This window comes from Astyanax mexicanus, chromosome 25 (genome assembly GCF_023375975.1).
Source record: "Astyanax mexicanus isolate ESR-SI-001 chromosome 25, AstMex3_surface, whole genome shotgun sequence".
NCBI lineage: Eukaryota > Metazoa > Chordata > Actinopteri > Characiformes > Acestrorhamphidae > Astyanax > Astyanax mexicanus.
In genome coordinates, this window is record NC_064432.1 from 27,263,282 (window position 1) to 27,282,038 (window position 18,757).

At 38.3% G+C, this 18,757-nt stretch overlaps 1 protein-coding gene across 2 annotated transcripts; it reads right to left on the reverse strand.

Moving 5' to 3' along the window:
• Window positions 1–1,816: 1,816 nt before the first annotated feature.
• Window positions 1,817–18,471, reverse strand: lgi1a (leucine-rich, glioma inactivated 1a). Of its 2 annotated transcripts, none has more exons than XM_007239828.4 (8): window positions 18,117–18,471; window positions 16,609–16,680; window positions 15,331–15,402; window positions 12,762–12,833; window positions 7,247–7,318; window positions 6,983–7,152; window positions 5,704–5,868; window positions 1,817–2,678 (listed from the first exon to the last, which is right to left on the reverse strand). In XM_007239828.4, the coding sequence occupies exons 1-8, from the start codon at window positions 18,296–18,298 to the stop codon at window positions 1,861–1,863; spliced, it is 1,623 nt and encodes a 540-aa protein (XP_007239890.2). In that variant the 5' UTR covers window positions 18,299–18,471; the 3' UTR covers window positions 1,817–1,860. The 2 variants fall into 2 exon arrangements, with proteins under 2 accessions (XP_007239890.2, XP_007239889.2); XM_007239827.4 differs by having other exon boundaries at window positions 1,817–2,696.
• Between the last annotated feature and the right edge of the window lie 286 nt (window positions 18,472–18,757).

An 18,757-nucleotide genomic window follows, 5' to 3' on the forward strand; every position in this document is an offset into this window, starting at 1 on the left:
TCCCCCCATCACACACTCTCCCCACCCATCACACACACTCCCCACCCATCACACACACTCCCCCATCACACACACTCCCCCCATCACACACACTCCCCCCATCACACACACTCCCCCCATCACACACACTCCCCCCATCACACACACTCCCCCATCACACACACTCCCCCCATCACACACTCCCCCATCACACACTCCCCCATCACACACTCCCCCATCACAAACTCCCCCATCACAAACTCCCCCCATCACACACACTCCCCCCATCACACACACTCCCCCCCACACACTCTCCCCCCACACACACACTCTCCCCACCCATCACACACACTCCCCCATCACACACACTCCCCCCCACACACTCTCCCCCCACACACACACTCTCCCCACCCATCACACACACTCCCCCATCACACACACTCCCCCCATCACACACTCCCCCATCACACACTCCCCCATCACACACTCCCCCATCACAAACTCCCCCATCACAAACTCCCCCCATCACACACACTCCCCCCATCACACACACTCCCCCCCACACACTCTCCCCCCACACACACACTCTCCCCACCCATCACACACACTCCCCCATCACACACTCCCCCATCACAAACTCCCCCCATCACACACACTCCCCCCCACACACTCCCCCCATCACACACTCCCCCATCACACACTCCCCCATCACAAACTCCCCCCATCACACACACTCCCCCCCACACACTCCCCCCATCACACACTCCCCCATCACACACTCCCCCATCACAAACTCCCCCCATCACACAAACTCCCCCCATCACACACACTCCCCCCATCACACACACTCCCCCCCCCACGCACACTCCCCCCCACACACTCTCCCCCCACACACACACTCTCCCCACCCATCACACACACTCCCCCCATCACACACACTCCCCCCCCCACGCACACTCCCCCATCACAAACTCCCCCCATCACACAAACTCCCCCCATCACACACACTCCCCCCATCACACACACTCCCCCCCCCACGCACACTCCCCCCCACACACTCTCCCCCCACACACACACTCTCCCCACCCATCACACACACTCCCCCATCACACACACTCCCCCATCACACACACTCCCCACCCATCACACACACTCCCCCATCACACACACTCCCCCATCACACACACTCCCCCCATCACACACTCCCCCATCACACACACTCCCCACCCATCACACACACTCCCCCATCACACACACTCCCCCATCACACACACTCCCCCATCACACACACTCCCCCCATCACACACTCCCCCATCACACACTCTCCCCACCCATCACACACTCCCCCCATCACACACTCCCCCCATCACACACTCCCCCCCATCACACACCCTCCCCCATCACACACCCTCCCCCATCACACACACTCCCCCATCACACACACTCCCCCCATCACACACACTCCCCCCATCACACACACTCCCCCCATCACACACACTCCCCCCATCACACACTCCCCCCCATCACACACACTCCCCCCATCACACACACTCCCCCCCCATCACACACTCTCCCCCCACACACTCTCCCCCCACACACACACACACACTCCCCCCATCACACACACTCCCCCCCATCACACACACTCCGCCCATCACACACTCCCCCCATCACACACTCCCCCCCCCATCACACACACTCCCCCCCATCACACTCTCCCCCCACACACACACACACTCCCCCCCATCACACACACTCCCCCCCATCACACACACTCCCCCCCATCACACACACTCCCCCCAACACCCCCCATCACACACTCCCCCCAACACCCCCCATCAAACACTCCCCAGTTTATTTATTCCCCGCTCTAAACACGGTTCAGTCACTCAGGTCGAGGATGAGGTGTTCGTAAATGCGAGTTTGGCCCTTGAAGCTGGAGGCGAGGAGGAAGTGGCGGTTGTCGATGGCGACGGGCGAGAATGCTCGCGGCGCCTGGATGTTCAGCTCCTGGAAGTGGATGAACTGGCCTTTCTTGGGGTCCCAGCGGTACACCTGGGTGAAGGAGTAGTCGCTGCCCAGGACGGCGTACTGCCAGTTGGAGACGGAGAACGGCTGGAACACCATGGAGCCTCTGGAGGGGACGGTCTGCACCTCGTTAAACATGTTCCCGTCCCACTTCATCAGCTTGGAGTCTCCGATGAATCGAGTGAGACAGACGAACAGATCGCTCTTCACTCTGAAGTGCTTCACGGCGTAAACGTCCTCCATCTCCGGGATGTCCGTCCGCCGCTCGAACTGCTTGCTGCTCTTGTTCCACTGGTAGATGACGGGTCGCTGGGAGCTGCTGGACAGGATCAGGTGAGGTTTACCTGAGATCTCCAGGTGCTCCACGTCCGTGTCTCGGTACCACGGGTGCAGGGACTGGTGCGAGTAGAAGCCGTTTCCGTTCCACTTGTAGACGGTGGTGGACCCGGCCTTGGAGCTGTCGGCCATGATGAAGAAGGACTCGCCGTCCACGCGGAAGATCTCCACGTCGTTGGGCTTCCGGATCTTCAGGATGTCGATGTCCTGGATTTTGATGAACTTGTTGGCGGAGACGTCCCTCTTGTAGATGTGGGAGCCGCCGAACAGCTGAGCCACGATGATGAAGAGCTGATCATCGATCACCAGCGGTTTACAGATGACTGTGGAGGTGCCTGGTGAAGAAACATGAACTGAGACATGTGAGATATAAACGCTGATTTACTCGAGTTACATTTCTAAAATATACAAATACAAAAAACTCTGCCTGAGGAACAGATAGAGACGCCTACTAATGTCTCACCAACTGAGTCAGTGTCCTGACAAGTCCTGCACCAATCTCTGTTACTCATTTCTACTCTTGCATTAACTTTGGGTTTTGTGTCCCTGAGAAACGAAGATTTTAAAGAATAATCAGCGACCAGACGAGGCTGTTTTTGATGAAGTGATGCATCACAGTCATGCAATGAGAAAAGATTCATACAATTCTGCAAATTTTGTTTCGAGTTTACGGTTATCAAAGTTTAATCTTTTTCTTTGTTTTTAACTTGTAATGTTTAACTTATAAAATTACAAATTAACTTACTTTCATTTGATTTTGATGACTTATCTACTTTTACTCTTTTTAAAATTCTTTTTATTAATATTAATACATTTATTTATTTAATATTATTAAATGAATCATTGTTTTGTAACTGGCGGCTCCATGTTTAGAGTTGGGAAACTGTTTAAAGACTTTAAAGATGCAAAAACACTTTGTTGAATGAATGTTTTAAGTTTAAAATCAATAAAGATTAAAATGTTAAAAGGATAAACTGATGTAATCCTCATCCGAGTGACTTTAGTCTCTGAATATCTGTGATGAACTCAGGATAAGACCCAGATAACACCATGCATTAATGCCTTTAGAAAGTTTGTAATTAATAAAGTTAGCTAACATTGCCGGGAAGAGAACTAACATTAGCGGTGAGCTAGCTAACGTAACATTAGCGGTGAGCTAGCTAACGTAACATTAGCCGTGAGCTAGCTAACGTAACATTAGCCGTGAGCTAGCTAACGTAACATTAGCCGTGAGCTAGCTAACGTAACATTAGCGGTGAGCTAGCTAACGTAACATTAGCGATGAGCTAGCTAACATATTAACATTAGCATTGTACGCTTGTTCTACACCTGTACTGGATACATATTAATGATCGGATTACCCAGAATGCATGTTACGCTCTGTTCACACAGCAGGTAAAAGTGGCCCAAATCTGATAATGTTAATTTTTAGGTAATTTTATCTCAGTATCTCATCAGTCTCCAGTGAGTAACACAGGATCCTTTAATTTCCATAATGTGAAAAACACGGATTGGTTCACAGAATTAGGGATAAATGTGAAAAAAATATATAAAAATCCATTAATTCATTTCAGAAAACAGTTAGCATCGCTAGTTAGCCATTATGCCTTATCCATCATTTTGCACTTCATAATAAAAGCCCCAAGACTGATGAGATAAATGATGAGATTCATACTAAAATCAGTGACTGTACTGACTAAAATAATAACATAAATTTTGTTTTTTTATTGACAATTTTATTTTATACCTAAAAAAAATGGGTAAAATCTTAGTTCTGTAAATCCTCCTGTTCTGTTCCGGGTCAATTTGTCCCGTTTTAATGTTTGAAGATTTAGGAAAAGTATTTTTTTCAGTATGAAACTTCTTCTGCTTGTGTTAATTACTGTAATCAACATATAATATGAAAACGGTTCATCTTACTTTGGGAAAAACTAAAACAATCAAAATTACAATGTTTTGTAAAACTACTTTTTATATGTTGGTCTTTTAAAAGTAAAAACAGTGAAACATTAAAAAAGTTTGAATGTGTATTTTATTAAGTAAAACGAGTGAATTATCCTTATTAAATTATTACCTATTAGAGGTAAGGAATATTATTACACTAAATATTAATAGAATAATTAGTAATGAAGTTAATAATGAAATATTTACACTGTTTTTTTTTTTTCTTTTTTTTTTTTCTTTTGAATAATTAAATATGCACCGGGATAAACTAACCCCGGAACGCCGTTACTGTTCCTAATTAACAGAACAGGAGGGTTAATATTTACATCTCATTTTAAGCAGGGATGATACGTTTTGTTATTATTTCAGAGCAACATATTTTAGCTATTAATGCAAAAGTATTAGAATGTTGTTACTTCTTAAGACATTTGGGTTGTCTAGAATCGCCTGAAGAAAAAACTGTTTTAAATACTTATGCTAATGAATGTGATTAATTTAGATTAATCACAGCACATGCAATTAATTAGAAACATAAACATCTGAAATGTAACAAAAACTTGATTTTTTTGAAAAATAAAACTGGTTTTATAGGGTCCTATTAATGAGCATGCTGAAAAACAGCATTGTTTACGTTAAGTTTACTTTAAAATTATTATTATTATTTTTTTTTATTACAGAAGCCTTATAATATTATTGGAACAGAAATATCAGTTTAAATATTTCAGAGCTCTGTTTCCTCGTTTTTTTCGACACTGAAACTCTTTTACTCAATTCTGATGATCATTTCCTTTTTCTTTCTGTTTTTATTTTCCTTCTCTTTTTTTCTACTTTTATTAATATGTATCGATGCCGCACATTAAAGTGGCTCAAATCAGATTGAAAATGTTCAATTTAATGCATTTGTTTTGCTGTTCACACAAAACAGCACATAACTGGGTTTGGGTCACGTTTATCTGCTGTGTGAACGCAGCCAAAAAATTCAGTTAAATAAACGGAGGAGAGTCGGACCTGAAGATCACAGTTTACTGACGTTTCTGACGGAGCGCGAGACGAGGATCTGCCCTGAAGAATCAGATAATCTGTCCCAGACCCCCCCGATCTCACAGTGGAACTTAGGTAAGCTGATGAAATGGGCACTAATCTCATTAAATCTGAACTAAAATTAAATAAAATTAAATTTATAATCTTTACCTGACTGGACTGAAGCCTTTTATTTCTCAAAGAGACGCGTGATTTAAGTACTACTAACTCAACGACTTATCTTAGGCTACAATACACTGGCATGCCAAAAATCATGAGATATATGTATATGCCGTCTATGTAAAGTGTAGAAATATATCAAAAAGATTGATTTGTATTTTATATGTATTTAGATCTAATTCATTCCCTGAAAGTAGATTAACTCATGAAACTTACTTGTTATGTTGTCATAATTGCGGAATTCCATCTGCACGTGATCCCATTCCATAAAGCTGCATCTTCCAATGAAAGGCTGAGCGAACACCACGTACTGATCCCCCCCGAACGAGAACGTTTCCACCGAAATCGACTGAAAATCCAGAGATTTCAGCATCGAAAAATCTGTGAAAAAAACACAAGTTTTATATAGTTAAACCTGATAGAACAAATAAAAAAAATTAACACTAAGAACCTGACGATATGATGTGCATCACGATACAGAGGTAAAAATCATGATATAAACTGCGATACTGTAAAGCCCGGATCAGAGTACACGGATTTGACCCGATTTTGTCAGCGTCGTCACATTGCGTGCGTCGGATCTGAATTTCAGTGTCGTGATGATAAAGCTCAGTGTAGCGTTACACAAAGAGCAGTAATCTGACGTGAGCGACGGCGTCGGAGCGTCCGACGAAAAGACTCTTTTTTTTTTTTGTATTTTATCGTCTAGTTTGACACATGCTGCTCCGCCCCTGCTCCCTGACTCTGACCGATAGGATTCTGTGGAGCACAGATGTAAACACGGGAAAAGAAAGCAGGACTGAGCTCCTGCAGTTCACTGGACCAGAGAAACAGAAGAATAATCTAATAATAATCTAATAATTATCTAATAATCTACTTCATCCATGAGATATTCTGTTCACAGGCACTGAAACCTGAGTAGCTACATCTTTACTATACCTTAAGTTCTCTCTGGAGAACAAAAAGCATGTAATGTTTAATTGGGTCACTCAGGAACCCAGAAGCCCACAGTCGCTTTTCTCTCTTTTTTAGTTTCTTCAGCACAAAAGCTCTTCCTCCTTCACGCAAAGCTCTTCTGTAGCCTGATTATCAGTTTTTATGTGTCACAATAAGGGAGGAGCCAAACAGCTCATAGAAGCAAATGATTCCTGACTCTAAACTCTTTAATCTGATTCACAGTAAAAGGATGAATGGATTGATTTGTTATTTAAAGTGTTTATAGTTTGTTGAGAAAGTCGAGACCCACATTTAAATATAAAAACACACAAAAGGTGAATTTTGAATAATGTTTTTTTTTTATTTAGATTAAATTTAGCACTACTCCCTAGTGGGCAGGTTTAAACACAACACTAAATAAACCACTTCTGACACCAATCTTTACCAACAAACTTAAATATTTACAACTCAATACTGTATTTTTAAAAATCGCAAAATTTGATACAGTATCATAATTTTCTTACATCCCTAAAACAAAAAGTAGCAAAAATAAACTGACCTGTAGTTATACAATCAAACGACTGTGGCGTGAGGTCGTTAATCCTCTTCCCCTGATAGGCTGCCGGGCCGTTGCAGTAGATCTGATCTACAGTCGCGTTGGTGTGATAAATCCAGTCCACCAACCACTTCAGTTTACAGTCGCAGTTAAACAGATTCCCTCGCAAATCTCTGAAAAATTACACAAGATATTAGACACTTTATTATTATTATTATTATTGTATTTTACATGAATGGATTAATCAGGTTATAAAATAATACGTACACTTTGGTTAAAGCCTCCATTCCCTTAAACAGATCCTTCGGTAGAGACTCCAGGTTGTTGTTGGCAAGACTCCTGAAAACAGATGTAAAAAAGAAGATTTTAGACCCTTAATCCCATTATTAGAACCAGTTTATCTCAGTAATAAAAGAGTTTATACTGTAAAATCTTCAGATCACATTAGAAACAAACATAAAGTTAAACATAAAGTACCAGTCTGTGTTCTGCGCTGTAGAATAAATTAATCTAAACTACAAAAAAACACTTCAGGGTGATCCACTTACTGATTCATATTCCACTAACTTTAATACAAAACACATCACTGATCCGGATTTCAGTTCCACAGTTTATCCTGAACCTCCAGCAGCTTCAGTCTGAGGCTGACTGAGTAACTTTATCTGATTATCTACAGAACAATATCGATTATCTGGAGATTTTTCACTTTAAAAATGCAGAACAGCAGAACGAGGGGTAAACAGATTAACACCATCAGTCTGTTAGCCAAGCTAGCATTAGCATTAGCACCCACAGCTGCTACAGACTGGAGTAAACTATAACCATAATCCACATATCCTATAAAACTACACTACCCAGCACAACATAACATCTGTTATTAAACACAGAGATTAATTTAGTTCAGAAATACAGTTAGCATCACCAGTTAGCCGTTAGCATCTCCATTCATATCTGCAGTCTGTTAGCCTAGCTAGCATTAGCATTAGCACCCACAGCTGCATTCTGGTGTTATAAAGGTATTAAACTACAGACTGGAGTAAACTATAATCATAATCCACATATCCTATAAAACCACAGGATTTACAAACACTAACCAGCACAAACACAAACATCTGTTATTAAAAAAAAAGAGATTAATTTAATTCAGAAATACAGTTAGCATCGCCAGTTAGCCGTTAGCATCTCCATTCACACCAGAAGTTTGCGCAGACAGCTGCATTCCGGCACTGTAAATGTAATAATTAACTAACTAAAGTGAACTAAAGCCATAATTCACATCTAATATCAAACTACAGATCCTCCCCACTCTAACCAGCACTAATAAATCTATCTGTTATTAAAAAAACTGATTAATTCAGCTTGGAAATACAGTTAGCGTCGCCAGTTAGCCGTTAGCCATTGTAGCTAATTTACTATCCGCTACATGTCAAAATAAAAGTGTCCTGCGCAAACAGTGCAAAATAAATAGTCTAGTTAATATTTACATATTTAATATTTAACTTTTCTTTTTAAATATTCAATAAAAATTAAAATATTTAATTTGAAAAAAAAAAAACTATTGTGTGTTTGTATATAAAGTGTGTTAAATAAATGACTTGGGAATAAATTTACATTAAATGCACTTGTGTATAAGCTACTCTTTAAAGGGCTGTGTCTCTGTTTCAGCCTCATTATGTTTCCTTAATTTGTCCTTTATTTGTATCGGTATCGGCAGTTTTATATCAGTTTTTATTAGGGAATCAGGTCGGAGCTAAGCGTTTAAGAGTTGGTATACAGCGAATAGCTCTATTTCAGTAATGTTCTAATCCAGGTTATGAGAAGAAACAACTACTCAACTAAATAAAGATTAAAAAAATACTTTAAGAAGAAATGAAGGTCAGTCAATCCGAAAAGAGGAATCCTCAAAAAAAGTTTCCTCAAGATCAGTCACCACAAAGACCATCAAAAATTGTATAATTATGATAAAAAAGGCACTCATCAGGACCGACCCAGGAAAGGATAGAAGAGCGAGAGTTTCCTCTGTTGTACAGGATGAGTTTATCAGAGTTTTCAGCCTCAGAAACCACAAGTTAACAAACAGCTCCCCAGATAAAAGCATCTAAATACTTCAGTTACTACATGATTCTTTATGTGTTCCTTCAGAATCTGATAGATCACTTTAATATTCATTAAACATGTAGGAGAAAACAAAAAAAATAGAATAAGATGTGTCCATATTTTAACTGGTACTGTACGTGTGATGCAGTAATTTGCATATTGTCAAACATGTTAAAGGTTCGCTGCTTAACTGCTGATTTTACTTTAATAAAGCTGAATTTTTAATCTGCTGGATCATTATTTTCATTATTTACAGCGGGATCTTAGAGACTCAAAGGGAAAATTCGGCTCAATAGTCTGAAAACAGATTTTACTGCCAGCAGTTCTGAACCGCAAGCTGATCCAACATGTGTTTCTAATTGTGGAATAAAAAAAACTGACCATATTTCTGTTCTTATAAATGTGAAATTGCTCTACTTGGAGGCCAAAAGCATTCAAACATTATAAACAGAGCTGTTTTTAAACAGAGAGGATTTAGAAGCAGTAAAAGAACCAAGAAAAGTTAATATTTAGACCATTATTATAATCTATGATAAATTCTGCTATATAATAATAATATACATGAAGTATTTAGATGCTCTTATCTGGGGAGCTGATAACTTGCAGTTTCTGAGGCTGAAAACTCTGAGGAACTTATCCTGTAGGGTGGTCCTGATGAATGCCAGTTTCATCATTATAATGTTTTTGGATTGACTGACCTTCATTTTTTATCTTTATTTAGTTGAGTAGTTGTTTCTTCTCATAACCTGGATTCGAACATTACTGAAATATTCACTATTCACTGTATACCTGTAACTCTACCTCTTCACTACTTTACTTTAACTGATGCTCTCAAACTTTACATTAAGAGACGAGAAATTCAAGTAATTAACTCTTGATGAGTTCAGCACAGCTGTTAACTGAAAGCCTGAATTCCAAGAGACTCTACCTCATAAAACTGACTGAGAAAATCCAGCAGAGATGTTCAAAACTGATCTTCTAAACAAGAGGAGATACTGTGAAGAATCTAAAATATAATAAAACATATTCTGGTTTATTTAACACTGCATCGTTCTGTTTGGATAAAAAGTAAAGTTTTTATAATTTATTTTAATCATACGCAATAATACAGCAATAAAATTTCACATGATTAAAAAAAATTAAATGTTTTATGATATTCCTTGAGAGGAGTTTATACAGTTATATATGTATTTATAGATGTAGCACTAAATACACTGGATTTCAGTTCTGTGTTAGATTGTTGTTGTTGTGTTATTTTATCTTTGTTATTTGTTTTTATGTTACACTAATATTAGAAAGTCAGAAAGGTACTATTTACAAAAATGTTTGTTTTTTAATCTACTCACAGGATAATCTAGAAATTATTATTATTATTATTATTATTATTATTATCATAAAATCTATTAGGCAATGCTATATAGGAGATAATAAACTTATTTCTAGTTATATCTGAAATATATTATGAAATTCTAAGTAATAATTAAGATTCTAATTCATACGTATGAGATACAAATTCATAATTGAGATAGTAAGTCATAATTAATAAGATACTAAATTGTAATTGAGATAATACCCTCAGACTTAGTATTAATCTCAAAATTTTGACTTAGTGGAGGGCTTTTATTAAGTCTTACATATTTAAAGAGCTTCTATATTTACAAACAAAATTAAGCAACATTAATATTCATCGAACAGTAATTGGGATTATTTACACTGTTTTAATATATTGAGGATTTTTAGCTCTGTTGATTTTTTGATTTTTGATTGATCACTTTTTAATAATTTTATCTCTGATTTGAATATTGTCTGTGTCTGTTTTACTGTCTATTAAAATATATAAAAAAAGCAAATAAAAAGAAAAAAAAATACTGTTGTCATTTTACCAAGAGTATTTATATCGCAAAAAAATGTCTGAAATATTGTGATATTAGTTTAGAGCCATATCGCCCAGCTCTAAACGTTTATAAATATAAACACTAGGACTGTACCATATCGTATCGTACACATTAATATCACCAGCATTATTTAATATGGTGATTATTGATATTATATCCTGAAATATGGCGCCATATCACCCACCCCTAATTATCACATCAGGGATCTACTTTTATACTGTTTTTATCAAAAGAAAAATTCACACGAGCATCGTTATCAAGAAAATACCATAAAATATTATTTTAGGACCATATCGCACACCCCTAATTGACTGTTTTTACACACTGACAGTTAATTTTCTCTTTTTTTTTGGCAATATTTAATTATATCGTAACAGTATCTCAGTATCTCAGTATAATTGTGATGTTATGAATCATATTGAAGCTCTGCAAGTTTATCTGTATCGGATCGACGAGTTCCAGCTGAATCTCGGCTCCAGTCTGAGTTTTTCTGATTTTATTTCCAGCCTCTGTGTTTTTCTCTTCACCTCTATACGGATCGACCCCCCCCCCCCCCCCCCTGCATTCAGCCTCCTGTCTGACTCTTCCTCCTCTTTATAAAGAGTCTTTTCAGCGTCGGACTCTTGGCTTCCTCTGACTGAAAGATCTGATCTTTAACAGGATAAAAGATCTGTCTTCCTGTTTTTACTCTTTTCTCACCAAAATAAAAGCATGACGTCTAAACCCTGCAGAAACGGCCGCTTCCAGCTCTGCTTTTATACACTTTTTACATGTTTATACTTTTTTTAAGCTTTTATACGCTTTTGTACACTTTTATGCGCTCTTATATGCATCTATACGCATATGTATGCATTTATACACTTTTATACACATTTATACGCTTTTATATCCTTTTATACACTTTTATATGCATTTATATGCTTTTATACACTTTTATACGCAGTGTTTTTAAGTGGTGCACTTGGTTTGTATTTGCAGTAATTTTCAGAGCTTAAAGAGGCACTAAACTATAAACCTTTTTTTATTATCTAAAATGTGTTCATTTAAAGTAATAAAACACCACAGTCCTGTTTAACATTTTATAAAACATTAACTAACCTTTAAAAAAAAAAAAACACTTATTGGGCTCATTTCGTCTCTCCAGAGCCTTAATTTGGTGAAATCCCTGCATTTTTAACATTGCAATATATTTAGCAGAACAACTAAATAAAGCAGATGTATTTAAAACTAATCAGCTTTTTAGAGCTTTACAGTTTATAAAATCTTCACCCGACTCTAAAAGTAAAACACATTAAAACGTGTACTGTTAGATTTCTGTTGAGGTTAATCAGTGACTCTCGGTTCTGCTCTCAGATATAAACAGGGTTCCGGATTTATCCTAAACTGCTGAAGATCTTCTGATTATATAACAGATTTTCTGCATCTCAACAACAATCTTTAAGGAGAAACAAGAAACTAAACGTCTTTAAACATCTGCTGATCTTCGTCTCGCTGCAGAAACCCAGCGGTGACTCCAGCTCTCAGCGTTCAGCAGCGTTTCTAACGGAGACAGGAAGAGTTTCTAATGAAGATTATTGGAGGCGACGTTTCAAAATCAAAACCAGCTGCAGATTTCCTCTAAACTGAAACTGAGAATTTTATTCCAGTTATTCTCTGGAACCTCAGATCTCATCAGGAGAATTCTCCTCGTACTGACGAGGATTTCTGGAGAACTGAAGCTCAGTTCTGCTCTAAAATCACAGTGAATCTCTGAGATCAGGAGAGATTTATCAGCAGCTGCAGATACTCACAGGTGAATCAGAGACTTCAGACCTCGGAAGGCGAACGGCGAGATGGATTTAATCTGATTATTCTCAATAAACCTGTAAAGAGAAATAAAAATTGACTAAAAACATATTTTATGACATCAACAATGTTCATGACTTTGAGCATCACAGACGGTGTTAAATCAGTGTCTTTATATGCAGAAGTTCCAGAAAATTAAGTATTTTAGCTGCTTTTCAAACAGTTATTTTATATTTGTAACCATATAAAAGTTATTTCTGAACAGAAAGATGTGAAAGATGTTTAATAGTGTTTAATATGTTTAACAGGAGTCTGTTCACCAATCAGTAGGTGGCGCTGGGTAAGAGAGCTCTGTGGTGGTGTATGAGGTGGTGTGTGTGTGTGTGTGTTGCTGTGGTACGGGTGGATCAGATGCAGTGCTGCTGCTGGAGTGTTTAATGAACAGTTTCCTGCAGGTAAAAATGTTTTGTAAATGTAAAAATCCAGATAAGAGATAAGAGATAACCTCCCTCCTCAAACTCTGATCATCATTATAGATTTAAACACTTTCTCAGAGTTTTACTCCCACTTTGCTTCTGCTGGTTCTGGAGTGATGGAGAAAATCAGAGTGTTTAACCAGGAGCTGCAGCTCCGTTACAGACATTTACTAAGAGCAGGGTTGCCAGATCCAGCAAAAATACCCAGCCCAAACTGTCTAAACTAGACCAATATATATAGTTGCCACAGACGTTCAACAACACAGTACAGTACAGTTCGGAATTAAGGCTTTTTGTTGGCCATGATAAAAAAAAAAAAAAACACTCTTTAATTTTTTTTACCCTCGACTATTAACATGCCCAGTTTGGTGGAAAAACGGCATAAAAAAACAGTATAAAGTTTTTTTCCACAAAAAAAATAATTCATCTGTTTTTTCATGCTGTCCCAGAATGTTTTGCGAATATTATATGAGTCATTTTCTGATAATTTTATGCCACTAAAATAATAATTCTAATTTAATATAGCAGCATAATGAAATACCTATTTATGAAGGCGTAAGGTGTAACTGGAATATTATAATCAATGAAATTAAAATTTTAAAGACCAGGGATCTACTGAAATAAACATTTGTGACCAAAACTGAACAAAATGCAATATTTAGCATTTATGCTGTATCTGATCCACTCACTGTGCCAGCTCAACACACACTAACACCTCATACACCACCACCATGCTGAATAAATGATTTTCGGCTGAGAGGAACTTTTTTGTAATTCCATTCCTCTCTTTCTCTAAATGTATAATTGTAAAAGCTTTGGTTGTTTACTGTTGTTTTTCTATTTTACTCAGATTTTACTCTATTTCACTCATACAGTGAGGAACAGCAGCAGGAGCTTCTTAGATAAAGTTCTGTACTCATGTTTCTTCAGGCAGGACGGAGCGAGACGACTGTTTAACTCCACAGAGCTGAGCTATTGTTATTCCAGTGTGTTAGCTTGTTATGCAAACTGGCTAGCGTTATCTAGTGAGCTGTGCTGTTCTACACAGCACTCCACAGTGCCTCTAGTGGTATGGTGGTCTGTGAAAAATGCATACTGGTTTTAATCAGCAAGAGGGACGCTGGACGACTGGACAGGCTGGTGAGGAAAGCTGGTTCTGTGCTGGGATTAGAGCTGGAGTCCTTAACACCACTGGCAGAGAGGAGAGCCCTCAGTAAGCTGCTGAACATCATGGACAATGTTCACCACCCTCTGCACAGCACCATCACCAGGCAGAGGAGCTCATTCAGCGGCAGACTGCTGTCCCAGTCCTGCTCCACAGACAGACTTCGAAAGTCTTTTGTCCCTCAGGCCATAAGACTTTTCAACTCATCTCAGCACAGCAAACTGAAGACTCTGTGACACTTTGTCCCTCTGGCCACTACACGGACACACCCCTCATCTCAGCAGACACACTCTCAGAGGTGCCCTTTTTACATTACTTTATTTTGCACTAGTAGTTTTTGCACAAGCTTGCACTGCAAATTTTAATTATTATATAACTGTGTATTTGCACTTTTTGGATGGCTGGCACCATATACCCTCATTATATGCAAATCAACTGGTGTTCAATGTCTACTGTCATCAACTGCACTGTTCCTCTCCGTAACACACTACTGACTGCACTTTTGTACTTTTATACTTTATATATTTTATTGTATTTGTATCTTTATCTTATCCTTCCTAGTTACTTTTGTGTACTGTGTATACCCACTGCTGGATGTCCACAATTTCCCCTCGGGAATCAATAAAGTGTCTGTCTGTCTGTCTGTCTGTCTATCTATCTAATTTCCCTGCACAGCACTAAAGAAAAGCAACAATAATAAGCCTGACTGAACAAAACCTTCAACACGGCGCTAAACACACAGAACCGCCTGCAGCACGCTCACAAAACGCCTGATAATCAGCATAAAAATCTGAAAATCTGCTCGTACATCGTTTACACTCTTCTGCTGCTCTATTTCACATAGATAAATACAAACAGAGCATAAATAATAACATATTGGTGAATTAGAATCTCTAAAACACACATAAATAAACAAACACTAATCACACTTACAGGTATTCCAGGTGTGGAAGACCGAGGAAGGCGTCCTCGTTTATGGAATCGAAGGTGTTTGCTGTGAAAAGTCTGAAAAAAAAAAAAACACAAACAGAAAGCAATTAGCGATCTGATCAGCATTTTCTACATTTACAGCATCTCTACAACTACAAAGGCTTGCAAAAGTATTCATACCCCCTTTAACCTTTACTTTTTTCATTTTTTTTACCTTCAATACCAAACTAAAATGTATTTTACTGAGATTTTAAGTGACAAATTTTAATCAAAAAGTATTTAGCCCCCCCTAATATTAATACTTTGCAGCTTTAATCATCTAGAGATTTTTCCTCCATTCTTCTTTATAAATCAGCTGAAGATCAGTCAGGTTGGATGGAGAGTGTTGGTCTGTGAACAGCAGTTTTCATGTCTCTCCACAGAAGATCAATGAGATTTAGGTCTTTAAGACTTTAACTGGATCATTCTAACACATGAATATTCTCTGATCTAAATCATTATAGCTCCACTGTAGCTCTGGCTGTATGTTTAGGGTCATCGTCTTGCTGGAAGATCTTAAGTCTTTTACAGCCTCCAACAGCTTTAGTATAATACTTCTTCAGGTTTAAAGAAAATTGTATAAAATGTATAAAAAGTTCTTTAAAGTGTAAATTAACTAAACATGATTAATCACACAGCTAATTAGGCCGGTCACTGTAATTAATGTGTGTTGTTTGAATGTGTAAGACTTGAAATAATTGCTTTTGACCAAAACTACACTAAATAAAACTTTTGGCATCAAGAAAAATACTTTACACCCTTTTTTATTATTTGTGGAATTTTTTGCAGAAAAAAAAAGAAAAAAGAAATATTTTAAATACACACATAGGGCTGCAACAGCTAATTGCCTAAATTAAACATTTTTGAACAGATTTTAAAATAGTTGCAACTAATTTAGGTTAAGCTTGTGCCATTAAATAATATAAATCATAAAAATAATAATAATATTTATGTATATAATCTCGGGTTATTGCTACATGTGAATTCTAATATTTTAATAATGGTAAATGTTAAATATATATTAAATTAATTATATTAATTTGCATATTTCTTTTTTATCTGATCAGAAACTGATTATAATCAAATTGCAGTCCTATAAATAAGTATAAATAAAATAAACATTGTTTCAAAAGGCAATATACAGAACCAACCAATTTACACTAATGGGATCTGCATGATCAGGGACTTCAGATGAAAATGAGCTTTTTGTATATAGATATGCTGTATTAATGCAGATCTTACAGGAGGTGAAGAGCTGGAGTGTGGATGAAGCTCTCCTTGGGAATCTCAGTGAATCCGGATTTGACGAAAGAACTTAAAAAAGAGAAGAATAAATACAATTAGGGGCTAGAACGTTAAAACATCTACAGACAGAGCTGTGCAATATAAAGATAATTTTTCATATCGTTACACATTTTCTCATCATATCAACCATATATGATTATACTGTATTAATCAATACAGATCGATATAAATAAACAATGTATTCATTACAGGAGAGGGTTTAAATTGTAGTTTTAAAGCATATATATGGATATGCTTTGGAGATATTTGGAGTGCGTTATTATTATCAGTATCATGACTAATAATTCTGGATCATCGACTTCGGTTACTGTAAATCTGATAAAATTCTTGTATTTTACAATATCTCATTTAGGGTTGTGCCATATAATATCGTATTTGATTTTGATGGTTTATCTGATCTATAAGCTTCAACCTGATCAGTATGATCGATTTAACCATTCAGGTTGACCAAATTCAAATGCAGCATATATATATATATATATATATATATATATATATATATATATATATATATATATATATATATATATATATATATACACAATAGTTAAGACCTGGTTAACCAGACAAAAAGTTTAGTAGGCTATATGGTAATCTATATATTTGTTTTTGTATGGATGATCGATTTTAAAACCACCATAAGACCAGTTTAAATCATCTAAAACCAGCTACTAGGAGTGGGTGATATGGTTCTAGAATAATATCTCAATATTTTGTGGTATTTTCACAATAATGATACTCTTGGCAATATGACAAATCATTAAATTGTTTTCAAGTTACTACAGCAACAGAAATCTATTATTTAGAATGTCAGATAGCCTATAGGGTAGATAGGCTGTAAGGTAGATAGATACCCTACAGGTTAGGCTATAGGGTAGACAGATAGCCTATAGGGTAGATAGATAGGCTATAGGGTAGATAATTAGGCTATAGGGTAGGTAAATGGGCTATAGGGTGGATAGGTAGATAGGCTATAGGGTACATAGGTAAATAGGCTATAGGTTAGATTGGGTAGATAGCTAGATAGGGTAGATAATTAGGCTATAGGGTTGTTAGTTGTGTGTATGAAAAATTACCTGAAGACCAGTTCAGACCATATGAATCTAATTACCCGCACTGATTGGTCTACTGGTCTCTTCAGCTGGGTTTTAATTGGTTTTAATCAGGGTAATTAACGTTATACGGTGGCTCGTTCGCAGCTCCGCGGCTGCTTTAACCGTTTTTTGGAATTGTCCGTTCCACCTTAAATGGTGCCTGGGGCCAAATAGAAGTGCTGCACCATTTAAGGTGGAACGGAAAATTCCAAGGAGAACCCAAAGCGAGCCTGGTTGCTAGGCTGCAGTCACCACTACAACACCAACACAAGCCCTCTGTAGACTCTACCTACATACCTCCCCACTACTCCCCGTGTTCCCACTACTCCCAGTATGAAATGAGACACTCACAGGGAGATGACGTCCGGCGGGAAGCTGCGGGGTATGGAGGCGCTGTTGGCGCACAGGGCGTTATCTTTGGTGCATGTGCAGGACGCTTGGCACCGAGGGGGCCGCCTGCGGGTCTCCACCACCGCCGCCGCCGCCAGTAGCGAGGCCAGCACCAGTACCGAGACCCCCGCGGAGAACCGCATCTTGCTGATTGAGCCCGGTTCCGACCCGAGAGCGTCCGGCAGAGCTGAGCATCAACCAGACTGGAGGGGCTCCGGAGAAACACAGTCGGTTCGAGCCCCGTTTTTTCCTCTCCTACAACAAAACGCGAGCGCGAGAGAGCACGCGCTGCTGCTTCCTCTAATCCCCACCTGTTCTCAGGCTAAGACCCGCCCCCTGTGCGCGGATTGGCGGGGGGAGGATGGGGTCTTTCTGGGGAGAAACTCCAGCTTTAAAAAAACAAAAATGAAACACCAGAGAATTTGTGGAACATTTGCCATCCTGTTTTCTTCTGGATCAAACTGACTGAAATTTTGTTTTAAAGTTTGAAGATCTGTAAAAAAAAAAAGTTAAAAGTATTTTGTTTAGTATAAAACTTTTTCTTGCCTTAATTAATTAGTGTAATCAACATATATCAACATTTTTTTTAATTAAAATTAAAA

What these genes read in the sequence shown, in the direction of transcription:
- lgi1a (XM_007239827.4), bottom strand. Translation starts at nt 18,298, where the DNA reads ATGCGGTTCTCCGCGGGGGTCTCGGTACTGGTGCTGGCCTCGCTACTG. An exon ending in CTTCCACACCTGGAATACCT is followed by an intron (nt 12,834 to 15,330) that starts GTAAGTGTGATT and finishes TTCTCTTTACAG; the next exon opens with GTTTATTGAGAATAATCAGA. An exon ending in CAATTATGACAACATAACAA is followed by an intron (nt 2,697 to 5,703) that starts GTAAGTTTCATG and finishes CACATGTCTCAG; the next exon opens with TTCATGTTTCTTCACCAGGC.